At 44.5% G+C, this 22599-nt stretch overlaps 1 protein-coding gene across 1 annotated transcript in view; it reads right to left on the bottom strand.

Annotated features, from left to right (window-relative positions):
* Dgkg (diacylglycerol kinase gamma) overlaps window positions 1-22599 on the bottom strand; it is a 231081-nt gene that overhangs the window by 24780 nt on the left and 183702 nt on the right. The window contains exon 22 of the mRNA XM_048347002.1: window positions 7350-7527. Coding sequence (XP_048202959.1) covers window positions 7350-7527 — 178 coding nt within the window. The remainder of the gene's footprint in view (window positions 1-7349; window positions 7528-22599) is intronic.

Genomic DNA, 22599 nt, shown 5'->3' with positions numbered 1-22599 from the left:
TACTGACTTTCAACCTCCACCCTTAGATCTCAGCCTCCTGAGTAGCTAGGATTATGGATTATAAGCCACCAGTGGCCTTTTATTGAATGTGTTTGTCCTCCTAAATTCATATATTAAAATATGGAAATATATAGAGGTATATATAATGAGATAATCATATATATGTATATATATATTTGAAAGATGATAATTGGGACATAAGGATGGAGTGTTTGTGTTTTTTGCCAGCCTTGGGGTTGAACTCAGGGCCTGAGCACTGTCTCTGGCTTCTTTTTTCTCAAGGCTAGCACTCTACCTCTTGAGCCACAGCACCACTTCTGGATTTTTCTTTTTACGTGGTGTTGAGGAATCGAACTAGGGCTTCATGTATGCTAGGCAAGCAAGCACTCTACCACTTTGCCATGTTCCCAGCCCGGAGGGGGTAGACTTTTGTGAAAGAAATTCATGCCCTTCTAAGAAGATAAGTGAAAGAGACTTCTTTCCTTGTAAGGAGGCAGTAACAAGTATTCACCTATAAATCAGGCCCTCATCAGGAATCAAGTCACATGGCACCTAGATCTTGGACTTAGCCTTCAAAACTTCAAGAAATAAACTTCTATTCGGACAGCCAAAACTGGCTAAGACAAATGCTTCTCAAGTGTAACACCCATGTTCACAATATGCAGAGCTGCTGCCAGCATGGCAGTTTGATGTCAGATTTGTTTCAGGAGCTACTCCATTTTAAAAGCCTAAGAGGTGCTGCCAAGGAACCAGAGCCTGGTTTGGGAACCAAGATGGGGCAAAAAGAAGAGGGAAAAACTAAGGTGTCTGTCTAGTCCTTTCAAAGAGCCCAGTCTAGACACTGCTTCTGCCTGCGGGAAGTGAGAGTGTTCTTGTTCTATTTTGAACAGCAGATCTCTGGAGGCAGGAATGAAGCTGGAGTTTTACTCCAGCCTGAACCTGTGTGAGCAAGTTTCCCTCTGCAGATGTTGAACAGCCTCCCAAGGCACATTTCCATTGCCTCTGCCACTCTAGGTCTGGGAGACTGGACTCAGCTGGACTCAGAGTCCTCTCCATTTGGAAGGCAGCTGAGGAAGAAGGACCAATTGCTCCTCTCATGTTTCCAGTGATTTTGAGTTGGAGCAGTACCAGCCAGAGTGGGGAGGCTGAGGTTGGGTTTGGGTGGAATCTCTGACATGTGTAGGAAGAATTCCATGTTTGGAATACTAAAACTTGGGCTCTAGGCCCAGATCTACCGAGTGACCTGGGATAGGTCAACTAACTTCCCTGGACTTCATTCTTTTGATCTATGAAGTTTCTTCCTGGCATTCCTAGGGGTGTAGCCAGGTCACCAGTACTGTGCTGCTTGTAAGTCAAATGACTCTGCAAACACGGAAAGATTTTGTGGAACTGTGGTTCTGCTTTAGTAGGCCTGGGGTGGGCCTGACACCCTGACCATATCTGGGCTCTTGGTATTGTGACCATGTGAGGGTTTTGCACAGGGAGTGGCCAGCCATGGCTCAAGGGGCAAATCCAGCTGGCTGTTTATTCTTTTTTTTTTTTTTTTTGGCTGTTTATTCTTGTCAATAAAATTTTCCTGAGTCGGGTGCTAGTGGCTATAATTCTAACTACTCAGGCAGAGATCTGACGATTATGATTCTAAGCCAGCCAGAGCAAGAAAGTCTGTGACGTTGATCTCCAATTAACCAGTAAAAAGCCAAAAGTACAGCTGTGACTCAAGTGGTAGAGCACCAGCCTTGAGTGAAAAAGCTAAGGAACAGCCCCCAGGCCCTAAATTCAAGTCCCAGTGCTGGTACTCACATAAATAGTTTTATTGAAACACAGATCCATGTATTCATTGATGAACTTTCAAGGGCTGCTATCAAGTTGAGTGAACAGAGCTGAGAAGTTGCATCTGAGATGGTGGCACACCAAGCCTAGTTATTATAGTAGTTAATTATGTAGCTCTTTGCAGGACAAAAAGTTTACTGATCTTGAGAAGATTCTAGAAGACTGAGGACTGGGTTTGGCCAAGGACATGCAGCCTGCCTTGTTGATTCTCTCTTATTATCTAAATTTCCAAGAGGCCAGTGATTCTGAGATTTCAATACTATATAGAAAACATCACAGTTTCTATAGAGACAGGCATCTGGCAACCTCCCTGGGTGGTCTTTATTTGAAAGCTGCAGAAACATCTCTGGCCACACCCTGCTGAGTCCAGGAGGGCAACTCTTACTAGGAACCATGAAAGGACTATGGGAATCGACCACAGCTACTGCCTGGTAGAGCATTTGGAAATGGAGAGAGACATGGAGGTGGAAAGTGAGAGGATTGGAATCAGATCTCCTGAGCTCCAACACAGCCTGATGCTGCCCAAGGTGCCTTGGGATATGACATGCTAGCAACATTCACACAAATTCTATTTTGCTGAGAAACCAAGTCAAAACAATTCCCTAAGGCACCATTCCATGTGCCCTGATTCTGGGGTGCTTTTGGTCCACCAGTATTCAGAAGCTCTTTTGAGATCTCAGAGACTCTGCCAGACACAAGGATACAGGAGACACTATAAGCTGGAAACCTGTGGTTTATGCCTGTAAGCTACTCAGGAGGCTGAGATATGAGAATCAGGTTTGAAGCCAACCCCCAGGTAGACAATTCTGAGAGACTGTTATCTCCAATTAGCCAGTAAAAAAGCCAGAAGTGGAGGTGTGGCTCAAGTGATAGAACACTAGCTTTGAGTGGAAAAAGGTAAGGAAGAGCACAAAGCTACTGAGTTAAAGCCCCAATAGTGGCAGAAAAAAAAGGAGAAGGAGGAGAAAGAGAAGGAGGAAGAGAAAGAGTAAGAAGAGGAGGAGGAGGAGGAGGAGGAGGAGGAGGAGGAGGAGGAGGAGGAGGAGGAGGAGGAGGAGGAGGAGGAGGAGGAGGAGGACGACGACGACGACGACGACAGAGAAGCTTGTAGTCTGCTGAGAGAGACATGTAAATAAATTATTATAGGAGAGTTCTGCCAGGCAGCTGTGGGGAAATGCATGACTTCTGGGTATTTGGCTTGGGTAACAGGTGAGACATTAACAAGACAGAGAACATGTGGCTGTTGGGGAGGCAGTGGGTTTTAGGAGAGGGGGAGAATGTGTATAGAGGGGAAGATAATGACTAGTTTGGAGCATGTTGACTGCAGTGTGGGCTGCTTGATGGACTGACTGACAAAGCTGTGTTGTCCTATAAAAAGCAAAGTCTCTCTGTAGGTTTACAAACACTTAATAGGTATGGCATATATGTGGCCATGGTTACTTCCCAGCATTAAGGGGAGTCTCAGTGTGCACAGCCTAGACTCCTGAAGAGTTTTTAGGGGTCATTTGACTTGTTCTGTCAATAGGAGAGACCTGGGCCAGAGATAACTTTGTTAAATGTACACATTTTGAGGGACATTAAAATTTTTCTCTTACCTCCAAGAACTAGTGGCTGATTATGGCTCACAGTGATGGCTAGATGGCCATTGAATGAGACAATTGGGAATAGCCTTAGACAGCTCCTGAATCCATGAGGCCACATTCTATTATGTTTTTATACAAATGAAAAGAGCCAGGTGCTGGTGGCTCACACCTGCAATCCTAGTTAACAGGCTGTGTTGTGAGGACTGAGGTTTGAAGCCAGCTCAGGCAGAAAAGTCATGAGAGTCTTAACTCCAATTAACCAAATGGCTGAAGTGAAGCTGTGGTAGAGCACTAGCTTTGAGTGAAGAAGTCAGGCAAGAGCTTGAAACACTGAGTTCAAGCTCCAGGACTGGTCCATGCGCATGCATGCATGCACATACTTGTTTGAGTTTATAGGATGGCTCAAGTACGTTGACATCTATCATCCTCAGAATGAGTGAAGTACTGTTATGCTTATTTTATAAATGAGGAAGTGGGACTGAGGGAAGTAGGACAATTTCCCAAGGTTTATAAAACTAGAAAGCTTATGCCGAAATTTAAGCTCAGGTTATCCAATTACAAGTCTGGTGGTTTTCTCTGTGACTCTTATTACTTTCTATCAGCCAATGCTTTTATGGAACTCATTCATGCTAGCAGAACTTTTTCTTCCTTCCTTTTTTCCTTTCTTTCTCTCCATCCCTCCCTCCCTTCCTCCCTCCTTCCTCTCCCTGTCTTCTTCCTCCTTGTCTTCTTTCTCCCTCCCTCCTTCTCTCCCTTCATTTCCCTCCCTCTCTCCCTCCCTTCCTTCCCCTTTCTCCCTCTCTCCCTTCCTCTATCACTCCCCTCTCTTTTGTGCAGTAAGGATTGAACCCCAGGTCCAGAGTGTGCTAGGCTAGCATTCTGCCGCAGGACCATGTTTCTAACCCTTCAGCTTTTTTTCTTGCTTGTTTTCCCAGAACAATTGATCTACCATGAGAAATTTGACATCAAGCAACCCCTTCTATTGCCTTTTCTCCTTTCACTTCCCATGATAAAACTTCTGTCCCACATTCTTTCCTGACTCCTCCCATTCCTTCAGCCCCATTGAAAACCCCAAAAGTAAAAAACAAACAAACAAAAACCCTCAACAAATGATGCACCTGCAAAGAAGGCACCCTGTGGCCTTAGTCACAAGCCTGTAAATCCTGACACAAAACACAGAAAGGAAAAGGATTTGCATACAATGCAACAGGAGTCCACATAGACCAAAAGAAAACTACCTTTCAATATTATGGGGCTGTAAGGAGACTCAGAATATGATTGCCAGCCATTCTACTCTAGGTGGGGAAAACCGAGAGTCAAGATGGTGAAAGGATGCACCCAAGGTCATACACTAGTGAGAGGCACAGAGTGCACTGGAACCCAGTTCTCCTGACTGTCACATCAATGCTTTGCCTCATCCTTTCCCTTTACCAGCTGACTCTCCATGAGATCATCTTTCAAGTAATTCTCCAAGTTGCTGTCCACAAAACCCAGATGCCCCACTCCCTTCCTTGGCCTGTGCTTTGATCAGCTTATGTCCTCATCTGAAGAACAGGAAGTGGCTTCATTTTTAGCTCTGACAGCATGTTCTAGGGATGGTAAAGGGGGATTTGGGGCAGAGAGTTCCTGTACATGATGGTCAAGGGCATCCACAAAGACTTCATACGTGCTCGAAGAAGAGGAAGATAGAGCAGCAGACATTTAAGGGGATGGGGAAGGGTGAACTTGAGTTCTAACCAGAGGCATGACCTCAACAAAAGCTTCCTGAAAGCCTCAGGAAGATTCTAATCTACTCATTCCTTTCTCTGTTCCAAAGGGGCTGGATCCCAGGGTTGGGGCTGAGGTAGGAACACCAGGATGGGATAATTTGCTGGAGCTTTTACACCCTTCCTACTTCCCCTCATCCCCGGCTAGCACCCACATCTTTCCTTGCCAAGGGAGGAAGGAAGAATGCATCATTCGGTTTAATAATTAATACAAATGGAAAAGTTTACTCTGTGAATCAAAGGGGCCTTAAGAGGAAAACAGAGATATAAAAATTCCTGAGTCCTCTCTCAATGGATGGAGGAGTAAAGGATGCTTCTTGTTGACCTTGCCCAAGCATGGAACAACCTGATTGAGTATAAGAAAAGATAGCTACAAAACAAAGTGTGGCACCCTTCTCTGAAGGGTGGGGTCACATCCCACCTCAGGACATTAAGAACACACCCTTGCTGGGAAGAGGCTGTAGGCATTTCTCTGTCTCTATCAGTGGTTCTCACAAGTGACAGGCCCTCTAGTCATCCAGGGAAGCTCATTGGAAATCTAAAATTTCCAAGAAATTTATTTGGTAGATCAGTTGGGGTCCAGGAATCTCCTTTTTCAAAAAGCAGGCCTTGTCTAAGAATCAGTGATCTAGCTGGGCACCAGTGGCCCACTCCTATAATCCTTGGTACTTGAAGGGCAAAGATCTGAGGATTGTGGTTTGAAGCTAGCCTAAGCAGACAAATTCGAGAGATTCTTTTCTCTAGTTCATCAGCAAAACTCTGTAAGTGGGAATATGGTTCAAATGGTAGAGTAACACTCATCAAAAAATAAAAAATAAAAAACAAACAAAACAACCAACCAAAAAAACAAAAACAAACCAACCAAAAACTAAATGAGAGCACGAGGCCCCTGAGTTTGAGTCCTAATTGCACACACACACACACACACACACACACACACACACACGAACCAATGATGTGGTTCAACCCCATTAATGCAGCTAGCAATGCTTTTACATAAAGTGCTGGTTTCATAGCAAAAAAAAAAAAAAAGGTATTAAAAAATAAGTGGAGCTGGGTGCCAGTGGCTCATGCCTATAGTCCTAACTGCTCAGGAGGCTGAGATCTGAAGAAAGGAGTTCACAGCCAGCCTAGGCCAGAAAGTCTATGAGACTCTTATCTCCAGTTAGCCACTAAAAAAAAAAAAAAAAAAAAAAAAAAAAAAGCCAGAGATGGAGCTGTGACTCAAGAGGTAGAGTACTATCCTTGAGCAAAAGAAGCTCAGGGAAAGCACATAGGCCCTGAGTTCAAGCCTCAGGACCAGCAAAGAAAACAGAAACCAAAACCAAACAAAGTTGGAAGCGGGGTCCTGGTGGCTCACACCTGCAATCCTACCTTTTGAAAGGTAGAGCTAACCTACTTCTTATGGGCTGGATGTGAGATGACAAGAGGGGTTGAGGATGGTGCTGATGTTTGATGAGTCCTGGGAAGGTTGGAGTTACCATCAGTTGGGATGGAGAAGCATGAGAGGGACAATAGGAGTTTATCGTGGACAAGAATTTGTGATGTCTGTTACACAAACTAGAGGAAATAAGTCACATGAGCCTGGGGTTCAGGGGATGCTTGAAATAGAATTAGAGGTACCATGGGTACACACGGCATTTAAATATTCTCACTGCTGGAGAAGAACATGGTGTATAGGTAGAAGAAAGAAGAGGGTCAAGTACTGTTCCTGGGACCTTCCAGCATTAAGGGATGTGAGGGCAAAGAGACTGAGGGGTGAGCAGGTAAGCGGGAAACTGGGAGTGAGGAGAGTCATGGAATTTGAGTGGACAATGTTGTCAAGAGGAGGAGTGATGAGTGGGATCCATTGCTGCTGCAGGTGCATCAGGCTAATGGACTCCTGGATGTAGACACTAGAAGACACCTGTAACCCTGACAGAAGCAGCATTTGACACCTCACATTATAAAGCCCTAGTATGATTTCTTATTATCTTTTAGAATTCCTTTGTCAGTCTTGCCATCTCCATTAGACCGGAACCTTTGAAACACCAGAGACTATGAGTCAGCCTATTCCCAGAACACCAGGTGCTTGACAAGCTGGCAGGAGCTTGCTGTAGGCCGTGATGAGGTTCTGCAAGCACACCGTACCACTGGGCACCTAGCACAATGTTCCTCATGCCTAGCTTACCTTGGACGCAGAATTTCAGTTCCTTGGGGTCTGTGATGCTCTTCCTGCTTTCCCGGATCACAGCTCTGTTCTTCTTGGTCTCTCCCCAGAGATTGGTGCCTCCGTACATGCTGGGAATGTTGAGAATGGCAATGCCTTCCAGGAAGATGTTGCTCAGGTCTACCTCAACCCCATCACACTGGGGAAGAGAGGAAAGCCAGCTGTTAGTGTCTTCAGTGGACTGCAACCCAAGATGGTGATGATGATGATGATGATATGTGTGTGTATTTGATAGGTCCTTAGCCACCACCTTGCCACTATCAGGTTTAATGCTTTGACCAGCACAGTAAAATGAAGCCATGTAATGCTGCTGGGGAAGACAGCACATGGCTTGCATAGGTCTAGAAATGCGCTCAGGATGGTCCCCACACCAATTGCTTAACTGTGTCCATTCACTCCAATCTTGTTAGCATCCATTCTGCCCCTTTCTATTCACTCCAAGGATTTATGGAAGCACTGACTCCAGAACCTAAAAACATAGAAATTCTCCACAAGTGGCAGAAAGATTTCAATGTATTCACTCTGACTTTATCCCTCCTGTGCAAAACATATGCTTGTAATTGGTAGCTGGGTTCTGGTGGCTCATACCTATAATCCTAGCTACTCAGGAGGCTGACATCAGAGGATTACAGTCTGAAGCCAAACTGATCAGGAAAGATTGTGAGACTCTAATAACCAGCAAAAAAAAAAAAAAAAAAAAAAAAAAGCTGGAAGTGGAGCTGTCACTCATCTGGTAGAGTGCTTGAGTGAAAAGCTAAGGGACAGTATCCCAGGCACTGAGTACAAGCACCAGTACTCCCCCCACTCCCACTCCCCCCCCCAACCAAATTTTAAGATTTGGAGAGATTTCAGAATTTGATTTTCTCTTATATCTGGATTCTAAGTGCAATTTTGGCATACGTGCTTGCTGATGTAGCAGAGTTTCCTTCCCTAATTTCTATCACCCACAATATCCATCAGGTACTAAGGCCAGAAAACTTGAATTTGTATGTCTTTCCTAGCACTCTAGTCAACCTGCTTTGGCATAAGGTCAAACATATTGATAACAAGACAGCAAGAAATATATTATCTCTGAATCTTATTCCTCAGGATTGTGGGTAATTTAATTAATTTATAGAGGAACAAATTGGACCCAGTGTGATGAGCTACATTATTTAAGACTGCACAGTTGGTAAATAAGATAGTAGGGATACAAACTTGGGGAAACTGATTACAAAATCCACACTCCTTATCTTGCTTATTGTGAGAAAGAAAAAAAATCAAAAGCATGTAATACCCAGATGCTGTTGGCTGACAGCTATGCAGGAGCCTGAAAGCTGAGGATCCTGGTTTGATGCCAGCCAATGCAGAAAGGTCTGTGATATTCTTATCTTCATTCAATTAACCAGGAAAAAGCCAGAAGTGGAACTGTGATTCAAGTGGTAGGAGCACCAGCCTTGAGTAAAAAGCTCTAGGTCCTGAGGGTAAGCCCTAGTGCTTTTTTCTCTCTCTGTCACACACACACACACACACACACACACACACACACACACACACACACACACAGTCTACTTCCCATGAGGCTATCTTTTGCTATGCATTACATGTCTCTACGTAACTCAGAGACTTAATTGTATTAAATCTCTATGTGAGTATTAAGACGTTGGGCTCAATTAGGATTAGATGAGATCACCAGGGTAGGACCAGGATTGCACCCATAGCTTTACAAAAAAGGAGATGAGAAACCCATCAGGTAATAGCCTGTCTTTCTTCAGGCTCCTCAGTGAACTCCTACCAAAGGCCCTCATCAGATAAAGCTCCTCAGCTGTGGGCCTCTGGAATTAGATTCTATTCTAGAATCTTGCCAGGGATTGGAATGAAGCACATCAGTGTGTGGCTTCCACATACATTTTTTGAAAACTGGAGTGTCATTTGTTCATTTGCCTCTCATTGGCTAGTTCATATTGTGTCTTCTAGATTTGTCTAAATGGCCCCTGAATGGCACCTAGAGGTTTGTATAGAACTTGGGCTCAAACTTATATATAGTTTGCAAGATCAGTCAATCCTCTATTGGTCTACTTTAGACACAATATTCACCTTTAGCATTTGTTCTTCCATTTTTAATTTAGGACTACTACTTTGAAAAAGAGCAAATCTCTTCTAGAGTGACAAAGTCCTGCTGAACTATCTTTTCCATGTTTCCTTTCTGTTGCTTTGTTTACTTTGCTATGACTCAAACATCATCTACCTTCTCCTACCCCTTCAGTCCATCTGAAGTCAGGCTCATAGATTGGAGTTGCTTTTGTGTGGTGATACCTAGGCTTTTGCTTTCTTTGCCCATTTGTGGATAGTCCTCTTAAAGCTTAGCTGACTTGTTGCCATCACAGAGACTTAACAAAATGCAAACACTTTTCTCTTTCCTTCTCAGTGTGATTAATGACTTGTTAAAGGTCTCTTTTCTTTCTCCCTTCCCTTCCCTCCCCTCCTCTTCCTTTCCCTTCCCCTCCCCCTCCCCTCTCTTCCTCCCTTCCTCCCCCTCTTCTTTCCTTCCTTCCTTCCTTCCTTCCTTCCTTCCTTCCTTCCTTCCTTCCTTCCTTCCTTCCTTCCTTCCTTCCTTCCTCCCTCCCTCCCTCCCTCCCTTCTCTCTCTTTTTTTCCTTCCTTTCTTCTTTTTTGTGCCCATACCAGGTCTTGTACTCAGTGCCATGACACTTTCCCATAACTTTTTCACTCAAGGCTAGCACTCTACCACTTGAGCCACAGCTTCATTTTCAACTTTTGCTGAGAGTTTCGTGGACTTGTCTGCCTAGGCTGGCTTTGGACCGTGCTCCTTGGATCTCAGACACTTGAGTAGCTAGGATTACAGGTGTGAGTTACCGGAGCCTGGCTTAGAAATTTCTTTTGGAATGTCTGCTACTCTTGCATCTTTCCTAGGCAATTCTTAGAATTCAGGGTAGCATTTACTTCTCTTTTTTCCCCATACTCTGCAATGAGCTTTTGTCTTTTTTTCCCTTCCTTCCTCCTAGACCAGATGGTCATTTCCACTCTTGGTTTTAGTTAAATCCATAACACTTCAGTATTGTTTGGTAAAAAACAGCCTCTCCTGGGGCTGGCAGTTCCCCCCGCCCCCATGCCAGTACTGGGGCTTGAACTTAGGGATCTTATGCTCTTATTTGGCTTTTTCTGCTAAAGGTTGAGCCACTGGAACCATACTGCCACTTCCCACATTTTATTGGTTAATTAAAGTCTTAGATCTAGTCTACCTGGGCTCAGAATCTTCAGATCTCATCCTCTGGAGTGGCTAGGATTACAGGTGTGAGCCAACTGTACTGGGCTCAGCCCTCTCCCTTCTAAGGAGTTATAATATTCACAGTTCCTGCTTAGCAAGGCTTCCTTGGGCAGGGGACTGTCCTTTTATCCACATCATCCTGATGATGAGAGAGCTACCATTGCTGTCCCCATAAATGAGTCTTTTAGGGTATAGATGCTTGCCACTGTACAGGTCACAGAGCTAGGGTGCTAACTCAGGCATCACATGCCAGATCCTTCCCTGGAGATAAGTCAGGAAGGCAAATCAGGGCTTTCATGGATGCTAGATTTACAGTAAAATTTAACTCCCAGCTGTTGTTTGAATAATTGAAATCTCTCATGACTGCCCTATCTTGTGAGTGCTCAGAGCAGGGCCTGGCACATCAGTGTTGAACATTAGTATTATTATACCTGTTCTCTGTGCCAGTTTTGTAAAAACAACAAATGAACAATCATCACTACCAAGGAATGACATGAGCACCCTCCTTGGAAAAGAATATTCCACAAAACCACTTTTCTTCCCTACTTGCAGATTTAAGTGTACCCTGTCCCCTCCATTTCTAGCCCAAACCAGCTGGGATTGTTAGCTATTAACCTGATAAACTGTTAACCCTTCCTTGGAAAAACAACCTTCACTCTGCTTCTGATGAACTGGCCCCTCCCCCTATCTTCTCCTTGGGTCCTATGTAGCTGAGGTAGAGTTGAAGAGGTGGCAGGAACACTGGGGTCCATTTGATACCCTTGGAAAACACCTATTTGAAGAGCCAAAGGCCACATGGTACCTTGGGAAGAACATGTCTAGGGGTGGAGATAGATATAGGAGTTTCAATCTTGACTCACACTGGACAGCTGTGTGATTCTAGGTTGGTTTGTTAACCACTCTGAATTTTAATTTGTCATCAGCAAAATAGGGATGGAGAGGAATCCATGGGTCTCTGGAAGGCAATAGCAATCCCTAACCGCCTGCATTATGAATGGTTTCCCCAACCCCCTTGTCAAGAAGCCTCTTCCGGGAATCACCACCTAGACTCCCAGGCTGTATTTTAATGGGCTAAGCTGTTGACCGTCTTGTGGTGCACACTTGCAGGCCCATCTCTAACTTCTTGATCTAGTGATCATACACTGATTTTCTTTAGAACCCCAGATCTGGGGAAAGGTAGAAGAAGCCAAACAGAGAGTGGAAAACAGTGGCCTAAATGGAACACAGGCCCCATGGGTTCTTGAGCTAAATCTTTCAACTGCTCCATGAACTGCTCCTGGCCCCCTCCCCCAGTTCTCCCCCTTTCCTGTGGCTCCTGGGGATAAAGCAATGAGGACAGGGGTCCCAGGGGGCATCACTAGTCATCCTAATTCAGGACTGGGCTAGCAGACTCCCCAGTGCTCAGCAGAGCCCAGGTATTTATTTATGTCTGGTGTGCATAGTGAAACAGAGAGCAATGTCCCCAGCTGCCAGCATAAACGCCATGCTGTTGGTGTGTGCCCTCGGTCAGGTGCTCGGGAGCATTTGGTACAAGGTGGGAGTGGGGTGCATCAAGGCCAGCCTGGCTCCATCAGGAATGTACCGGAAGGGTACATCAGACAGCACTGGGACCTGACCCAGGAGGTGCCCCAAGCCCCACTGAGCAAGTTCCCAGCCTTCCAAAGTGCCCCTCTCCCTACCCCATGGTGAAGACAATAACTCCAGTTCTGGCTTCTTGCTTGCTGAGCCAAGGCATGGCTATTTTGGTGGTGTGCCAGCCCCTAGGTAACCAGAGTCTAGGTTAGGAGGCCAAAGCCTATTTTTGTGCAAATGAAATTTACTGGGTCTTTATTCATCTCCTTTCTCCATCCTTGGTGTCTTGAATTCCCTACCATCTCCTAATTCTGGGTAGAACTTGGACTCACCCATTTCTCTGTCCTCCTGAAAGGCACAGAGAATCGAGGGGGTGAGGGAAGGAGGGCACCTGCCTGCTGTGGTGACCTGAAAAGATGGGAGGCGGAGGCCTCTACCTTTCAGTGTGTTGTTATTTCTGTAGGTTCTCTGAGGAGATTCCACTATTTATTCCATGACCTATTTCAGTTTTTAGCAACTAGGAAGTCCTTCCCTTTTCTAACTTTAATTCATCCTGTCATGAGTAGGCTGATCACTTCTCCTTAGACGCAGGTTATTTTGCTTTGTAGCTCCACCGCTGGGCTTTGTCTGCCCTCTGCAAGGATGGGGGGGGGGGGACACCTTGGAGATGGAACCCAGGCCTCAAGGGGTCTGAGGACTTCTAGCGCAAATAGTTTGCTTTCTTGGATGCCCTGACACTGTGTTAGCCTCATTAATTTCACCCATCTTGTGTGATTTTTAAAAAAAAAATCTTTCCTTTTTATCCATTTTCCTGCCCACCCTCCAACCCTTCCTCAGCAATCAGCAACTCAGAGCTAATCTTGCTTCATCCTAGCTTTGTTCCACATCCACAATGAACTATTTTATAGGAAATTCTGACTTTATATCATTTTGTCCATAAATACTGTGGATCTTTAAGTGATAATAACTTTATAAACTACCCTAATATTATAAACACTCTTAAAGTATGATAATAATTCCTTAATTTTCTAAACAATATCCTTTTTTTCTAACTGGCTTGTTTGAAAGATTTACACATTGCATGTAATTGATATACATCTCTTGAAGTTTCTTTTTTCTTTAAGTATGTCAAGATGGTTTCTGAAATTCTATTCACAAGCTTTTGAACATTTCAGGTTTGTATTTATTTTGATCTATCTATTGCCTATACTTGTTTTCCTTCCTTCCTTCCTTCCTTCCTTCCTTCCTTCCTTCCTTCCTTCCTTCCTTCCTTCCTTTCTTTCTTTCTTTCTTTCTTTCTTTCTTTCTTTCTTTCTTTCTTTCTTTCTTTCTTTCTTTCTTTCTTTCTTTCTTTCTTTCTTTCTTTCTTTCTTTTTTTGTTGTTGTTTTGGTTTTTGCCAGTCCTGGGCTTGGACTCAGGGCCTGAGCACTGTCCCTGGCTTCTTCTTGCTCAAGGCTAGTACTCTGCCCTTGAGACACAGCGCCACTTCTGGCCGTTTTCTATATATGTGGTGCTGGGGAATCAAACCCAGGGCTTCATGTATACGAGGCAAGCATCCTTGCCACTAGGCCATATTCCCAGCCCCATACTTGTTTTTCTTAAAAGGCAAATTTATCTTGTATTTAAGAAATGAATGAACTCAGGCTGGGCACCAGTGGCTCATGCCTGTAATCCTAGCTACTCAAAGGCTGAGATCTGAGAATTAGGATTCAAAGCCAGCCCAGGCAGGAAAAGTCCATGAGATTCTTCTCTCCAATTAATCAGCAAAAAACTGGAAGTGGAGTTGTGGTTCAAGTGGCAGAGCACTAGCCTTGAGCACAAAAGCTCAGGACAACACCCAGGCCCTGAGTTCAAGCCTTAGGACAGGCATAGAATAAAATAAAATAAATGCTCAAAAGATTTAAAAGTTTGAGAAGGTATATGATGTCAAGGTTCACTATAGAGTTACAGTTAGTTCTGGCCATCACCACAGTCTCTATTTTGTGTGGAATGGCTGGCCCTCTTTCCTGCTTCCAGTCCTTGTCTCTCTGTGTTCTGCCAGTACTCATCAGGCCCACAAAGCTAGCACACATCAGAGAACAACAACAATTACACAAATGCCTGAGCTACCTACCATCCATTTTCCAGCTGTGACAGCCACGTGATCAGAGGAACTCTGTGCATTAAAAACCATTCCTAGAGTCAAATTCAGCAAGCCTTGCCAGGCAACAAGGGTGAATTCAGAGAATTCAGATTCAAAGTAATCATCAGTTGGGCTGGAGACCCTGGATTTCTAACATGCTTCCCCATGATCCAAGTGCTGCTGATTGCTCCATTACACTGTTAAGAGTGAGGCATTTCTCAGATTCTGGATTTTGCAGACTACAGCTCTGAGGTGCTTAAAAAAATTCCTGGTCTTTTTCACTCAATTAAATTTTGGAATTTGGTCAGTTGTGGGGCTTGAACTCAGGGTCGGGCGCTGTCTCTGAGCTTTTCTGCTCAAGGCTAGTGCTCTACCACTTTGAGTCACAGCTTTACTTTGGTTTTCTCATGGCTAATTGGAGGTAAAAGTCTCACATACTTTCCTGGTGGGACTGACTTTGGATCCTCAGATTGCAGCCTTCTGATTAGCTAAAATTACAGGCATGAGCCATCAGCTCCCAGCTTCAGTTAGATCTTTTAGACTAGAGCCTTGATAAGATTCTTGCTTTTGGCAAGAATACTTCCTAAGATAATGAAATTCTTGAGCCATCTCATCAGGAGGTACATATTCTGGTACATATTCCTTCCTTCCTTCCATCTTTCCTTTCTTCCTTCCATCTTTCCTTTCTTCCTCTCTCCATCTTTCCCTTCCCTTCCCTCCTTCCCTTTCCTTCCCCCCTTCCCTTCCCTTCCCTCCTTCCCATCCCTTCCCTTCTTCCCTCCTTCCCTCTTTCCCTCCCTTCCTTCCCTCCCTCCCTTCCTCTCTCTTTCTTGTGTGTCTCTTTTTTCTTCCTTCCTTTCTTTTAGATATTCAGCCTCATCTGTAGGTTCAGATATTGCCAGCTTAAATCTCCCATGATGCTTTTTTTTGTGCCAGTCCTAGGCCTTGAACTCAGGGCCTGGGTGCTGTCTCTAAGCATTTGCTCTCAAGGCTAGCACTCTACCACTTGAACCACAGCTATATTTCTGTCTTTTGGGGTTAGTTAATTGGAGTTAAGAGTTTCATGGACTTTCCTGCCCAGACTGGCTTTGAACCATGATCCTCAGATGTCAGTCTCCTGAGTAGCTAGGATTACAGGTGCCAGTGCCACTGACTCCATGAAACTTATTATCAGCCAGTGATGACCCTTGCCATGACACATTATGACAGTCCCCTAATATAAGTTGCATTGGGGACATTGTAGCACCCTCTCTGTACCTCCCTTCCAATTTTTTCATGCTCCATGAATTCTTTATCTGCTCTCCAAAAAGAATTTTCCCTCTCCCTCACCTACCGCCTTAATCTGTATTCTCATGGGAAGACCTAAAAGATGTTGAAGGCCCCCTCCAAAGGCTTCATATTACAGTTACAAAAGAGAGACTAAAATGGTTGAGGGCATAGCCCAAGGTTACATAGCTAATGAGACTCAGCTGACCTGGAATTAGATCTGTGGTCTTTTGGATTGACAACTAACAAGTCCTAAATTCAGAGAGAGGAATTATAGTCACTGGCTGAGGGCCACAGTCCAGAGTCTCAACATGGTAAAGCCAGATGGAGCCTAGGATCACTCCAATGTCTGAAATGAGAATGATGAAGCCTGAAGTTGAGAAGTTACCTTCTCAGAGGTTACCCCAATCTCAAGGAAGAGCTAGGTCCCTACAAGGACTCCAGAGGGAGCAGAGGTGATGACAGTAGGGAAACAGAGGCAGAAGAACCATATGGTTTGGTGTTCTGTAGAACCGGTGAGGGAAGGTGGTATCTAATGTTCCATTTGTAAGGAAATGGAAGGACTTGGAAAAAGTCATACTAAGTGAAGTGAGCCAGACCCAAAGAAACATGGACTCTATGGTCTCCCTTATTGGGAATAATTAGTACAGGTTTAGGCAAGTCATAGCAGAGCATCACAAGGCCCAATAGCTATACCCTTATGAACACATAAGATGATGTTAAGTGAAATGAACTCCATGTTATGGAAACAATTGTTATATCACATTTGTAACTACTTTCAATGTCCTATGTGTATCTGTAGCTTCTATTATTATTATTATTATTATTTTTTTTTTTTTTTGGTAGTCCTGGGGCTTGGTCTCAGGGCCTGAGCACTGTCCCTGGCTTCTTCTTGCTCAAGGCTAGCACTCTGCCACTTGAGCCACAGCGCCACTTCTGGCCATTTTCTGCATATGTGGTGCTGGGGAATTGAACCCAGGGCCTCATGTATACGAGGCAAGCACTCTTGCCACTAGGCCATATCCCCAGCCCCTGTAGCTTCTATTATTGATGATGTTCTTGCATCACATTCCTGTGGTTGTACCTACACTATCTCTGTATCTTATCTGAGTATATTGGTAACCGTGTTTACTGGTATTGGAAGTAGGAAATTCAAAGGGAATACCAAATTTGAGAGACACAGGGTAAAAAAAGAGAAACAACTACAAAAGCAATACGTGCAAAACTGTTTGGTGTAAGTGAACTGAACACCTCCGGGGGGGGGGGGAAGGAAAAGGGGGGGGGGGAGGAAGGGGGATATGAGGGACAAGGTAACAAACAGTACAAGAAATGTATCCAATGCCTAACGTATGAAACTGTAACCTCTCTGTACATCAGTTTGATAATAAAAATTTGAAAAAAAAATAAAATAAAAGGGTAAAGTGATTTGGAAAGGGTTTCCCCGGTTGTTTGAGGCACTGCAGATACTCCATTCATATTCATGGGATGAACTAAGGCACTGAAAGAATAGGAAGTTGAGGGTGACTACCATGAGAAGTAGAGGAAGTGACACTGAGGGAGACACTGTTCTGAGGGTCCTTTCCTGGGGTCCTTTCCTTTCCTAGTGAGTGAGAGAACTGGGTGAGGCTGTTGCACTCTGGTGGAGAAAAGAGGCAAAATGCTGGTCTTTGTCTAGAGAAAACAAGGAGGGGGTGAAGAAGAGGGGAACCATATGCTGATACATTTGAACAAGGGTTCTGATGACTTGAGAGGGAGGAAGGAGAGACAGGTGGTGAGCTGAGCCTTAATGCCTGAGCCTCATGTCAGAGCTTGTAGAGAGGTGGGTGACAGATACCTGTCCCATGCTCTATTCTTTCATCTGTTTTATAAGAGAGCAGGACATTGACAGGTATGAGGTAAAGAGACATTACCAGTAAACTGCTCTATGCAACCTCGGGGGCCTATAGGGCTGAGGAAAGGATGGGGGTAGTGCCCTGTTCTAATGGGAATATCTCTGCTGGGAGGAAGTACTCTCTAAATTGGTTTGGCGGGCTGTCAGACTGTGGTAAGGCTAGTCTCTGTAGGATCTCTCTGGTTTGGAAAGAGGAGAAAAGCTGAGGAAGATGGCTCTTTCATGCCTAGTAAATCTCAAGCCCTCCTTCTGGAAATCAGCTCTTCAGTGTGGTTGTTCCCAATGCGTAGCTAGAAAGTGATCTTCCTTCCTCTTCTCTGAACTTTCATTGGTTTGTTTTCTCCTTGTATATGAGATAAATATTGACCTAAGTGTCATCCCAGTAGATTTTAGAATTAATAGATGGTGGGGACTATATCTTACCCAGCTCTGTGTTTTCCATAGATTCTGGCATGCTTTACCCATATCACATGTCCAAAGTATGTGCACTGAAAAACGAGTGTGTGGAAAAAAAAATTCCTAAAATGGAAACCAAGATGTTCCATGAAGAAACCTGATAAAATTTCCGTTCTTCCAAATGAATTTCCTTAGACTCTCAAGATTAATATGATGAACCAAAAAAAAAAAAAAAGAACCAAAACAACAACAACAACAACAACAAAAATATGATGAACCAATGAAGTCACTGCATGTCCAGGATAGGGAGAGATATAAAAGATAGCCCAAGTTTGCGTGACGTGGTCTTTTTTTTTTTTTGGCCAGTCCTGTGGCTTGGACTCAGGGCTTGAGCACTGTCCCTGGCTTCTTTTTGCTCAGGGCTAGCACTCTGCCACTTGAGCCACAGCGCCACTTCTGGCCGTTTTCTGTATATGTGGTTCTGGGGAATTGAACCCAGGGCCTCATGTATAGGAGGCAAGCACTCTTGCCACTAGGCCATATTCCCAACCCATGACATGGTCTTTTGATCATAGCTAAAGGATATCCATACCCTGGTAACAAGAACAGGGCATGGAAGACACAGCTCATAAGGGGCAGAAGAGAGAGCATTCATTTCATCCATCAAGAATAACAAGAGCCAAGTGCTGGTGGTTTGCTTCCCCTGTCATCCTTCTATGTAAGAGGTTGAGATCTGAAGATCAAGATAAAAACCTGGCCCTGGCAGAAATATCCATAACACTCTTATCTCCAATTAATCAGCAGAAAGTTGGAGGTGGCAGAGTACCAGTCCTGAGTGAAAAGTCAAGGAGGAATGTGAGGCCATGAGTTCAGTCCCAGTCCCAGCATAAAGAGAGAAAAAGAATAATAAGAGATGACTTATTCCCTGCTGGGCCTGAGGGAGGGCACAGCAGTGGTACAGGATCCCTATCCTTGAAGCACTTACTGTTTTAGGCAACATTGTTCTGCTAAATGCCCAACTCAAGAACAAAACAAAAACCAACTACTAAAAGAAGCAAACCCCCTGATCATTATGTTCTATGCTGTAAGTATTCCCACAACAGCCAATTTCAAGGTACCAAAGGTCATCATGGAAAGGAGAGTTGAGAAGAGACACACCAGTAAGCAGTTTGACTCTAGCTCACCCTTGGCTAAAGATATCAAGACTGAAAAGGAGGTAGGTATCGTCCTGTCTGCAGGTTCCTACAGCCAGAAGAGGGGAATTTACTGAGAGTGGAAAAGAGAAATTTTCTGAGAGTTTCCTAGAGAGGAACTAGAGAGAATGCTTTTGGTGTTAATAAATGGGTATGTAAGCTGGGTCCGTGGCTCATGCCTGTAATCCTAGCCACTCAAGTGGCTAAGATCTGAGGAACACGTTTCAAAGCCAGCCTAGGCAGGAAGGTCCATGAGAGTCTTATCTCCAACAAACCAGTGGAAAAGCTGGAAGTAGGTCTGTGGCTCAAGTGATAAAGCACCAGTATTAAGTGAAAAAGTGAAGGGACAGCACCCAGGTTTTGCATTCGAGTTCTAATGCCAGCACAAAACAAAACAACATGGTATGTGTTGTGAGGGAAGAAAAGATGCTATGCTGACGTGCTAATGAGGGGTGACGCCATTATTGAAAAGACAGTTTAGTAATTCTTACATACAATTAGTGGCCTAGCATGCAGGAAAATCTTTCAGGACAATGGCTTGCTGGGCATTCAGACTGCTTTATATCCATCTAGAAACAAATGTCTAGTGTGGGCAGTTAGATAATAATAGTAATGTCCTCATATGTAATATAATAATACATATCATTTTTTGAGTCGCTGTTATGAACATGCCACTGTATATTTTATTTCTAATCTTTTAACCCTGCAATGTCAGTATTTGGGTGTTTATTTATTTATTTTTTTCAGGAGAGGAAACATTGTCTGAGAGGAAATTGAAGAAGAACCTTCTTTTCCCATTGTATGGTAGTTCATGGTGTCATCGTCCTTCAGGATTCCTAAATGAGCTGCCAGTAGTAAAATCAACTTGCCAGTCCCAATGTAGAGTGCATGCCTAATGCCTGTTAATTGTGTGCTTTGTTATTGGTGCCATCATAATTTGGAACATTCTAGATACAAGGAATGCAGTTGTTAATTCAAAGGAAAACATTAAAAAAAAGTAGATTATCAAGAGCAGAGTAATCAGGCTAGTCCTGGGTCTGTAAATGGAGATACAGCTCAGAGTAGATTAAGAAGAGGTTAATGGGAGACAATGTAGGTCGTACCCCTTTAGTCCTGTGAAGAACCTCCATGTGGAGGAATGAGACAGCATATTTTATGTGATCCTCAAGGATGGAGATATGCCCTATGGGATATTGGGAATTTCTGCACCCCACAAATGCTGTGCACCTATTTTGTTCCAAGTGTTGTGCTGAGTGCCAACCAGAGCAGCAGATGGCGAGGAATGTCACACACGATTCTTGTTCCTCGTCAGGAAGAACTTTCTGCCAGCCACGGCTATCCAGCAATGCACACTTTTCTTGAGAAGTAGTCAGCTTCTCACCCTTGGGGTATTCAGATGATTAGAATGTGCTAGAATGCATCTTTTGTTGAGTGTAAATTGAACTAAATCCTCTTCCAGTTCAGAGGTTCTAAGTTCAGAATTTGCTTTGGCAAGCAAGACAGTGCTGTGTTAAAAAAAAAAAAGAGAGAGAGAGAGGTGCCATCATGACATCCCTCTCCCTGGTCCTGTTGTGCCCAGTTTGTCCTACCCAGCTGAATTCTGGGTAGCACAAATCTGTGACAGCAAGCTGTGGTGGGGAACAGTTTGCCTGAACGGTGGCTGCCATCTGTGACAGGAATGATGGAGTTCTAGCAGGTTTGTGTGGGCTCCAGGAATGTAGTGGGGAAGCCATGTCTACACAACCTGCTGTAGAATATCCCATGGGCTGAAAATGTTTTCTTCCTCTTTAGCCCTCTTCTGTTGCTGTGCCAGGCCAGCACAATGGTGCCTTTGAGAGGGGCAGCTGGAAGGGGGTGTTGGCAGGAAGGCTGGAAGTAGAACTTTGCAGCTGGGAGTGTAAGGGGGCCCAAGTTCATTTCCAGGAGTGAGCCTGCACTGGGTGCCAGTTTCCAAAACAAAACTGCTGTTTCTCAGAGCTCACTGTGGTGGTAGTGGTGGTGGTAGGTTGCCTCAGAGTTGGATAGAGGGCAAAGCTGTTTCCTATCCACCACTCTCTCCCAGCTTAGGAAAATCCTGCTGTGTTAAGGCATTCTTTCTCTGGATATAGATTAATAGGATTTTCTGTCTGTCTGGGGGGGCTGAAGCCAACCTAAGCTGGATGGGGTATTTGGAGAAACCCACGTCTTCTACAGACAGAGCAGGGTTGGTAGTCTAAAGGGATTGGCAGGGCTAAGGGCAAGCAGGTTCTTGGGATAGAGACCCCTTCATGTGCCCTGTAGGTCACTTCCTCACATTCCAGCTGCCTGGTACCCTCATTGACATATGGGCTCTGCCCACACTCTGTCTTAACTCTGTACAGTGGGAAAGAGGTGGGAGAAACTTGGCATTTCCTGTCCTGGTTCACAGTTGTCCCAGACCCTCTGCTACCTTCAAGAGCTCAGAGTGGGGCTGCAGCATAGGAGGCCTTCCTACCCTGCAGGGTAAGAAGGCTGTAGGCTCTGCTACCCTCTCTCTCTCTGTGTGTGACAAATGGAGAGATAGGTCCCCTTTATTCCAGCTGCTTCTAACAAAAAGGTGTGACTTGAGGCCATCAAGTGGTAATTTCTATTAATGTTCCCAGTAAATATGGGCTTTTCACAGATGGGTTCCATTTTATCATCAACAAATCACTACCGAGGAATTATTTCATTTCTGACTCTGTGCTAGGCCTGGGAATATAGTATACATAATAAAGTCCTTGTTCCAGAATGCTGACTGCCTAATACATATGCCAAGTCCTGAAGGGCAGCTCCTCTGTCAATTGAACAGACAGAAGAGTTAAATGGAAAGCAGAGATGTCTTCTACTGGGATGATTGGGCATTGAGAGGGATATGTAGAATGGAGTGATGGTCCTGTCATTGAAAGTCATCTGATCTGGGAGTACTTCCTTCCTTCCTTCATTCCTTCCTTCCTTCCTTCCTTCCTTCCTTCCTTCCTTCCTTCCTTCCTTCCTTCTTTCCTCCTTCCTTCCCTCCTTCCGTCCCTCCCTCCCTTCCTTCCTTCCCTCCCTCTCTCTCTTTGTCTTTCTTTTGTGTATATGGGGGGTGGGGGAGAGAAAGAGTATGTGTGTGTGTATGTACCACTACTGAATCTTTTTTTTTTTTTTTTTTGGCCAGTCCTGGGCCTTGGACTCAGGGCCTAAGCACTGTCCCTGGCTTCTTCCCGCTCAAGGCTAGCACTCTGCCACTTGAGCCACAGCGCCGCTTCTGGCCGTTTTCTGTATATGTGGTGCTGGGGAATCGAACCTAGTGCCTCGTGTATCTGAGGCAGGCACTCTTGCCACTAGGCTATATCCCCAGCCCCCACTACTGAATCTTGAACTCAGGGCCTTGCACTTTTTTTTTTAACCACTCCAGGCTGGTGTTCTACCATTTGAGCCAGATCTCCACTTCTGGCTTTTTTGTTCATTAACTGGAGATAAAGAATCTCAAGAATTTGACTGCTCTGGCTGGCTCCAAACAA

This window comes from Perognathus longimembris, chromosome 5 (assembly GCF_023159225.1).
Source record: "Perognathus longimembris pacificus isolate PPM17 chromosome 5, ASM2315922v1, whole genome shotgun sequence".
In the NCBI taxonomy this organism is placed as follows: domain Eukaryota; kingdom Metazoa; phylum Chordata; class Mammalia; order Rodentia; family Heteromyidae; genus Perognathus; species Perognathus longimembris.
Note: the sequence above shows the minus strand (reverse complement) of the source record. Positions and strands in the feature narration are given on the sequence as shown.